This window comes from Culex pipiens, chromosome 2 (genome assembly GCF_016801865.2).
Source record: "Culex pipiens pallens isolate TS chromosome 2, TS_CPP_V2, whole genome shotgun sequence".
Taxonomy (NCBI): Eukaryota; Metazoa; Arthropoda; class Insecta; order Diptera; family Culicidae; genus Culex; species Culex pipiens.
In genome coordinates, this window is record NC_068938.1 from 183,062,284 (window position 1) to 183,072,129 (window position 9,846).

Below are 9,846 nucleotides of genomic sequence, written 5' to 3' on the forward strand. Positions count from 1 at the left end.
GACTCCGACTCCGGCTTTCTCAGATTAGCCGACTCCGACTCCGACTCCGGCTCCGGCTTTCAACAAATGGTTGGCTCCGACTCCGACTCCGACTCCGGCCTTCCAACTCTAGCCGACTCCGACTCCGACTCCGACTCCAGCTTCTAACAAATGGTTGGCTCCGACTCCGACTCCGACTCCACATATTTTTAAATGTTTCAAAAGTTAGTTAATTATTATTATAGTTAATTATTTTTTAAACATTGATAAATAGGATTATTTAAATACTCGCTAAGCGTCATGTTTTTCTCAAGAAAAATAAGTTCGAATCACAAAACGGAAAAAAAGTTTCTAGGTTACAAGTCTGGAGCAACATTTGAAAAGGGCGCATAAGCATTTTGACAGCTAGAACTATTTTGCAAATTCCGAGACAACAGTTAACTATTTAACAAAACCCGCATCGTTAGAAGGTAGCTGGGAAGGCCAGCTATTGTTTAACACATCGAGTTTTGTGCAAAAGTTACTTGTTGGCTCGGAATTTGCGAAAAAGTTCCAGCTATCAAAATGCTTATCCGCCCTTTTCTCGTGTTGCTCCAGAAGTTTTATACGTTATGGAAACAGAAATAAAAAACATCAGTTTTAGAGGCATTTTGAGAAGAACAGTTTTGTAAGTAAATTTGCTTAACCTCAAATTTGCAAATAATTTATTCAAAGCTAATAAATTTAAATATTAAATTGTTATTTTTGAATGAATAATTAAAATAAACCTGGCCTTAATGATCTATTGAACATAAAAATTCAATTTGCTCACTTTCAGGCTGACATTTATAAGAAGCACAGTGACAGGCACCTTTTTTTTAAATGACAATTTTAAACGAAACATTTTTTTTTGTTTTTTTTAAAACGTACATTAGGGGGCCCAGAATATGGAACTTTTTTTCAAAACCTCGCTCCACAAGCTGAATATTGTTCCTTGACCTATTTTAGGACTCTGGGCCAAATATGAGCAAAATCGGTCATCATTTACCCATTGATACTCGGAGGTGAAGTTTGTATGGAAAAAATCGAAAAAATGTATGGAAAACCCATTTTTTTACGGTTTGGTCTGCACGGTGCGCTACTTCCATCCAAATATTCTCAAAAGTGAGATTCTTATTGGAAATTTAATGCTCTACAACTTTGTAGAACATACCAAAGCTGTAAAACTCGATCCTGAAAAATTATTAGCAATTTAAAAAAGTCATTTTTGTATGAAAAACATTTTTTTCGCCGACTTTAGGCTCGGGTATCAATGGGTTAATCTCATCCAATTTCGCTCAAAATTTACACAGATGCTTAAAATAACCCAAAAAACCGTTTTCCGCTTGTGGAGCAGGGGGTCATTTTTTCTGGGCACCCTAACGTACATGGACATCACGCCATGACTGAAGGAAATTATTATTGCAAATCAATGTATCTAAACAATTTCTTCGTGGAAAGGACGCTTGAGAGTTCCTTTTCAAATATCTGTGACATAAAAAAATTTTTACCCTGGAAATTTTTATTTTTTTTAATTTTAAAATTCAATATACATTTAAAAGGAGGCGCACGATACTTCGTGAATCTTCACCTAAAACGAAACTTTATGAATGATCTTGCGCCTCCATCAAAATAAATGAAACAATTTAAAATATAATAAAAAAAAACAAATATCCACAAGTAAAATATTTGCAATGATAATAAGCTTCCGTCATATTGACGTGGGACATACAGTATGAAAAAAATTCTTACCGGTTGATAATATTTTGATTTTGTTTTTTTTTATAATATTTGAAAAATAAATTAAAATCCTATATTTTGTTCTATACAATTTTTTATTAGTTCATTTTTGTACTGAAATCTTGAGATTTGTTCAACGATAATTTGCAACGATATCAAAATAGTTTATCTTAAATCAACATCAACATCAACATTCAATGATTATTTAAAAATTAGTTACAACTTCTTTTGATATTTTTTGTTAGTTTTAATTATTTTAAATGCAACACTTTGATTTTCTTGTACTCAGTTATAAACAAAATGCGCATGTTGAGTTCCAAGTAAGACATTGTTATTACGTTGATTATTTGTTACTGTCAGTGACTCTTTTTGGATTTCCAAAAACAGTGATTACTATTTTAATCTTTTTATGTACCTCGTAATTTTTTTTCCTAAAAAATGATTCAACTTAAAACCTCCAAGACATTCGCTATCGGGGTAAAAGATGACTGGATGAAATTTGGTCAAATTTGAATTGAAAGGGCACATAAATATAGGCAAAAGGAAGAAGTCAAGAATCAATTAGATATGTCTGACTACATAACCAATATTTTTTATTATTTTTTAAATTATGATGCTATATACTTGGGTAAGAGGTTATCATTTGGTGATTTTAGTGAAATAACACAATTAGAGCTTTCCAATCACAATAAACAGCTTCAAAAACATAATGGCATCTGATAAATCTCTTAAAAAAAAAAATGAAAAAAATTGCGACGCAGTGCACTATGGGCCATCTCTATACAAACAGACGGCCAAATTATTTTTTTGCTTTTTAAATGTTTTTTTCATACAAATTTGGGTAATTGTATGGTATTGAAATGATATACGTCGATTTTTATGACTTTTCATGTTTTTCAATAGTTGATTGTTTATAATAAATAGTCTTTTCACACATTTGCAAGTGCAACAGAATTGCGTATATATTGTATTGCAAGTTTATATTATTAAATTATGGATAAGCTAATACATCCCCACTTTAAGGACACAACCCCTCCCTCCTCTTTCTTTCACCCCCCACCCTCCCCTCCTCCCCTCCAAAAAAAATTTGTTAAGCGTAATAAATTCATTTTAAGTCAAATATATATTATTTACTGCTGTGTGTTTCTTTTTGTGAGTCCATGCCATATAACTTGAGACCCCCCCCCCCCCACACCCTTACGGGCATAAATTGCGAAAAATTTTAATTTTTTTTTTGTTAAATCAAATAACAGAAAAATTGATTTTATTCAAAATATTAATTATGAAGTAAAACGAAAAATACAAACCATATTCTTACTAATCCTAATGTTCTTGTTCATGAAAATTCATTTGATTATAGAGTTTCTGACGGCTTCAGGATATGTTAATAGTAGTTTATGCAACAAGTTGCAAAAAGAGGATTTTTTCAGCACGAGTCGTACATTTATCCAACGAGGTTCACCGAGTTGGATAAATACGACGAGTGCTGAAAAAATCAAGTTTTGCAACGAGTTCCATACAACATTTTTTGCAATTTCGAAAAACACTTATTGAGTGAAATTTTAAGTCGAATTTTCATGTATTTTGTCAATAAATCGTTTAAATCAAAAAAATGTTGAAAAGTGTTACTTTTCGAAACAAGTGCTGAAAAGTTCAACTTTTCAGCACCCATTTCAGTGCTGAAAAGTAGAACTTTTCAGCATTTATTTTGAAAAGTGTTGCTATTCGATTCTGTTATTTTTGGTACAGAAAAGTAGGCTATTTCGTCGTTCAAGAATGACAGGAAAAGTAAGTAGTTTCACGACGGAATTGCAAAAAGGTACTTTTATGATGTTTTGTACTAACCAACATAGAACTTAAATGTGGATCAGTTTCATGGATTGATCGCAGAAATTCATCATGCTATGTCAATATTTTGCTGAATACAGATTCTCCAGTTTCGCTTGAGAAACTTCGGTACGAATACCTTATTTTGACTAAAGTACTCAATTTTAAATGTAGGCAACAGAAAATTCCAATAAAGTCATTTCGAACTTCTTGAAACCAGGTATTGATTTTTGAAGCGACGATGCCCACGAAGTAGGTAGCAAAGCAAGTGAAATAAACGGGCGCATATGTAGATTGCAGCAAATTTTGATAAAACGTAAATGTTCAAAATGGCATATCTCCGAAAACGCAAAAAATCGCAGGCTGGAAATTTCAGCAATGTTAGATTATGATCCAATCTTTCAAGTGATCTTAGTTTCATGTTTAGCATCGGTTAGCAAAAAAAGTACTCGATTAACAAACACAAAAAAATAAGTTTTGTCAAAAAAATGCTCCAGTTATTCGATGAAAACTTCAGTTTTTGGTTCGGAAACAACATTTTATCTATTAATAGTTACAAAGCTTATCTCATTACCTTTCCAACGATGTATAATTGTCCTAATAAAATATTTAAAATGGCTGAGCTATGTTAAAATTAAACAATTAGCCTTTTTTACGAAAAACGCTAGATTTTTACTCCATTTTTTGACTTTCAGCTTGCGTATCTCCGTAATGAACAAACTTAGAGCTTTGAAAATTTGGATTTTTCTTAGTTAGAATGTTTACTTTCGAGAAAAAAATACCAAAAAATATTTGGAGAAGGTCACTTTTTTGAAACTTGGCCACCCAATGTACCATAGTGCAGTGCATGCGACGTAAAAAATAATAAAAAATATAAAAAGTTTTATGAATTATGCTGTTACATAGGAAATACTGAACAATAAAAAATCATATTTTTTGTTGAATTTAAGATGACTCCGACTCCGACTCCGGGTTATCAGAAATCTTCGGCTCCGACTCCGACTCCGACTCCAGCTCTTAAAATTTAGCCGACTCCGGCTCCGACTCCGACTCCAGCTGTTTGAGTTTTGACGACTCCGACTCCGACTCCGACTCCAGGTCCCCAAAAAGACCTGACTCCACCGACTCCGGCTCCGACTCCGACTCCGACTCCACAGCCCTGTATTCCATAAAAACCGAAAAATTCCGTGCATTCTTGTCACTTGGCATAAAGACGTTTCAATCTTGTCGTGCTATCTTGACACAGCCTGAAAATTTATGTACCTAAGTGCGACAATTGGCCAAAGGGATTTCAGGTCAGAACTCGTTTGACACAGGAACTAGCTCGACTACCGTAAACATTTTCGATTATATTTCGGGACTCCGGCAACCAAATTCAACCAAATTTCGGGACAATGCACAGAATGGTCAACCGAACGAAACGTGTTTGTTACTGTTTACATTGCGTGCTCTCGTTTTTGTTTATTCAAAAAGCGACGTACGACAAAATAGCACCACAGCGTCGAAATGTGAAAACAATGTTGTCGAATGTACCGACTTTTTTTCGAACTCGTCGATATGGGAGGGTTTTTTTTTATTACGTAACGCAAATAAATTGATTTTAGACCCCCTTTTTTCTGTTTGAGTATTAAGACACGGAATCCTGATTACAAGGACTATTGTATCGAGTTACCCATTTTTACTGGTATTAAGCATTTCCAGATCTATAACACAGTTCCTATTGAGAGGAAAAGTGCTGTTCCATCCAGATGCTGTAAACTCCATTCCTTGTGCCTTGTGCGCTATGTATCGCTAGAACCGCGGTGACAATTTTTTTGTGTCATTTTTCAAGCTCTTCCCAGCAGCTATTATTTGCCGCGCGGGGTCTTGTAAAGACAATTGTCTTATTGCGGCGCTACTCTTGCGGTGTTCGCTTTGCTCTGATCTGGACAATGCGACTGGACTGCAGTGCAATACAGATCGGCTGGGCATTATTTACATGCGAAGATACGAGGAAAGTATTTTGGGAAGAGGCGCAAAGGAATATCCCAAGATTGATCACACGCTAGAAGAGCACGTGAAGCAACCGTTTTATACTCATACGGTTGCTGCTACCTCTGAACTTAAACCTAAGGCTGCCACCCTGAGAAGAACCCCGAATGACTTTCCGCTTATGAGGCGAAACCCGTAACCATTCGGCCACAGGAGGTTGACCACTTTACGCATCTGTCAGTCTGTCAAGCGTACAAGTTCAGTCCATCCAAAACAAAGTACGCGCTGTGTTCTAAAAAATACGGTTACATACACGCAACCGATAAATCCGTGAGGGAGGTCCCTCAAATTTGAGTTGTGCGGGACGTCGTTCACATTGTGCGGAAATCCCGCGGTATTAAAGGTTCAAGTATACAATCCCAGGAAAAAGTCGAAATGTTTCAATTATATTTTCAAAGCACGTAAACACTCGCGCGCTTTTGCATCTCACACGTTAGTGGAGGGTACATTAGGGTGGTTACCCCCTGAAATCAAAGGTTGACCCATCACTAGGCAAAATTTTAAATTTGAGCTCATTTTGCCCACGGGAATTCCTCCCTCTAATCGCGTGAAGTTTGGATGGGAAAAATTGTCAGAATTTATGGAGAAAAGCTACTTTTTTTTCTTTTTTACCTGTGGAGGACGCAATAGTTATCCGATTCTTATCATTTCTCAGATGTAAAACCTTCAATAAATTTGGAAAAACAATTTTTAATCTAGTGGTAGTGGTAACGGCTCGGACCTACACAACTGGTGATCTTTTTCCCTTCTGGATGCGATTGCTTAGTAAAGGGAAGGTAGTGACCGTCACAACCTGGACCTTATTACGACACCTTTGGGTTGGCGATCTATGGAATGTTAAATGCTAACATTAACCTCAACTTGTTAACATTAAGTTAAGAAATAGCCATTGAATCCGCTTCGTGATGCGGCCCTGATACTCTTCATGGGTCATGGGAAAAATTTACTTATCAATCCCGTTGTACCTGAGACCGGCCTGTGGCTTAATGGCTACGGCTCTTGCCTCATAAGCGGAAGGTTCCGGGTTCGATTCCCCACCGGTCTCCTTGAAATTATTCGACTATAATTGAACTTTGAATATGAACAAAAAAACGCATGGAATCAGGTGGGATTCGAACTCACACCTTCGAATTGGTAGTCAGATGCTCTAGCCACTCGGCCACCGAGGGGTTGACACCACTTGAGTGAATTAATCCGTAGTGGTGAAATAATGTCACAAGGTCATTTACTAAATAATACAACCATCCCTTTCCCAACGATTCCGCTACACACACCACACACCATATTCTATAAATAATTCGAAGTGGTTGGTACGGTATGTCCCCACTTCTTCTTCTTCCCCTGATGATTCCATGAAATGTGGGTTCCGTTCATAGAATCTGTCTCTTGCGGTTAATGCAACGCAGTAGGCCGGGCCGCTTTAGTGAGTGTAATACATTTCGGGGGTTCTCGAAAGTACTGCAATCATTAATAATGACAAAAAAGAACTTGAGGCGTAATCTAATCATAAGTTCTTCCCGGATGCCTTCTTCGGACTGGCTGCGCTTGTGTTCGATTAGATTAGATTAGATTAGAAATTAGATCAATCCTGTTGTACCTGGTGGATCGGATGTAAACAAGCCTAATCCGGGTCGGAAGCTTTGTGGTTCAGAGAGAAGAAGAGTTCAAAAATTGCACTCTAGCACCTAGATTTTGACCAATTTACATTTTTTTTGGGACTTATCGTAACATGGAAGAAAACATGTGGTGCTTATTTTGATTCAGCATCTATGGGTCATCTTCTCATGAAATTAACTACACAGCAAGTTTTCATTGGAAATTATAACTATATTCAACAAAAATCGTTCAACATATACGGCATTGTTGGGGTTGCTGCTTTTGTCCTCGTCGATCACTCGTCACGTCACGATGTCCTGGTCCTAATAGAGACGATGGTCTCCCATCGATACCCGTTTCGTTTTGGCACTCGTTGCACGCAGGTTCACTGCATTTACCAGCCGTAGTGAGCGCTGGCATCCTCGTAGCTGACATGGGACACGGCCGCAGCTGGGGAGTAGCTCACGGTCTTGGCGGCAACCACGGGGGCAGCATGGGCGTACACTGGAGCAGCGGAGTGGGCGTACAGCGGGGAAGCATGGGCGTAGGTGGGCTCCGAGATCACGGTCTTGGCGTAGGTCGGCTGCTGGACAATGGTCTTGGTGTAGGAGGGCTCAGCGGCCACGATGGTCTTGGAGTAGGTCGGTTCGGCGTAGATGGCCTTGGTGTAGGACGGGTGCGAGGAAACGATGGTCTTGGCAACTGGGGCGGTGTAGGCCAGGGTCTTGGAGTACTCAACGGTCTTGGCAGCATGGGCGTACACTGGAGCGGAATGGGCATACACTGGAGCGGCATGGGCGTACACTGGGGCAGCATGAGCGTACACTGGGGCGGCATGGGCGTAGGTGGGCTCCGAGATCAGGGTCTTGGCATAGGTTGGCTGCTGGACGATGGTCTTGGTGTAAGCTGGCTGGGCCACAACAGTCTTCAGCAGAGGCTGGTGCTCATGGACGGCGTATTCCTTGTGGACCGGAGCGGCGTACTGGATAGCTGGGGCAGCGTAGTGAACCTGAGGCTCGGCGTAGGACAGGGTCTTGGCCACTGCCAGCTTCGGAGCGTGATGCTCACGGGTGATCGAGCTGTAGCTCACGGCCGAAGCCGGCGAGTAGTGCTGATGGTGATCGGCTTCGATGTATCCGGCGCTGGCCGTAGCCAGAGCGGCAAACAGAACAACCATCTGCACGGAACCGAGAAAGAAAACATCACAGGATTAGATCACTGAACACGGTCACTTTAATCAAGACAGTCCATTTGTAATGAATTTTTCAAGTTCTTCCACAAAATCACTTGATCACTTGGTTCCGGGGTAATCCACTGAGTCCCTCTTCCGAATCCCCGATGCGTCCTTACCTTAAACGCCATTATGTTGAAAACTTGTTGCGGAGGACCGATTTAGTCGAATTAAAGTTAACTGAAGCAATGATACAGTTGGACCGGCGTCGTCCAATATTTATACGGAAAAATCTAAACACTAAGGTGAGATACCGATCGCTTCATCCTCGTCGTCTCAACGAAGAAGAGAGGACGACCTTCGGCCACGAGAGGGTTCGTATAGAAGACGACCAACAACACCACAAAACAGGCAAAACTATCACACAAAGTTATAATAAATCGCACAACTCCGTCGAAACTTTGCGCGCGCGATGAAACCCGAACCGGCGGCGTTGACGACCCGAAGAAAGAGACGGAATTCAACCCATTGAGACTGATCAGCTAGCCGGGGTGTGTGTGTGCGCTCAAAAGTGTTTGAAGTCACCTCGTAATGAGTTCGTAATGATTCGCACTACTCTTGTTTGTTGGCCGGTGGCGGAAAACTCACGCTGGGTGGTTGGCAGGGTTGCCAAAAAAATGGTACAAACCGATTGATTTCCTAGCAGCGTATTTTTGTCAAAACAACTAAACAAATGAGGTGGTTGGTTACCTGGCAACACTGGTCACCACCACCAGGATCCATTGATCTTCCTTCAACCCTGCACGATCTGCGGAGCTTGTGGGGTCTCTCAATCCACCAATGGTCATCAACTCCTCGTCAAGAGGTTCCCCACTTGGCTAATACTATTACCAACGATTTTCGAGGGTAAGCACCCCTCAAGTTGTGGCAATTTGGCATGTGTGTGGTTTAGTGCACTGATTTTTATGACTCTCTCGAGCACGTGTGCTGTGTACCATTGAGCGCTGAAGATCTTGTCGACACACACACGAGGAGGTGGCTCGACAGGGCCGTAGCCAGGATTTTTGTTCGGGGGGGGCTTGGGTGTAAAAAATCAAAGAGTATAGAAATCAGCAAAAAAAAAATATAACATCACTTGGTTAAAGGTATAATTATTGAGATGAATTGTAAAATTGTAATGTAACGTATGCAAAAAAGTTTTCAATGATTTTCATCTTAAGTTTTCAATGTCTTTATTGAAGAAACTCCTTCGTCAAAAAATTTTTTTAATTCATACAGCATGTTTGTTTGTTTTTTTTGTGGAGTAGAAAAGAAAGTGTTTTTTTTACATTTTCTTAAATTGTTCAATTGCAATCGTTTTTTGTAATAAACTGCCGCTAAATTTAAAATTAACTTGAATCAAATTTTTTACAGGAAATAAAAAAATCCTGAAAAAATATCTATTGATCTAACCACAAGTTATTATGTTTTTTTGTATGTTTTAC

General features: G+C 39.3%; 1 protein-coding gene across 1 annotated transcript; it reads right to left on the reverse strand.

Annotated features, from left to right (window-relative positions):
- Window positions 1-7,407: 7,407 nt before the first annotated feature.
- Window positions 7,408-8,836, reverse strand: LOC120429312 (cuticle protein 16.5-like). The gene is made up of 2 exons (XM_039594536.2): window positions 8,542-8,836; window positions 7,408-8,368 (listed from the first exon to the last, which is right to left on the reverse strand). The coding sequence occupies exons 1-2, from the start codon at window positions 8,551-8,553 to the stop codon at window positions 7,586-7,588; spliced, it is 795 nt and encodes a 264-aa protein (XP_039450470.1). The 5' UTR covers window positions 8,554-8,836; the 3' UTR covers window positions 7,408-7,585.
- Window positions 8,837-9,846: the final 1,010 nt, after the last annotated feature.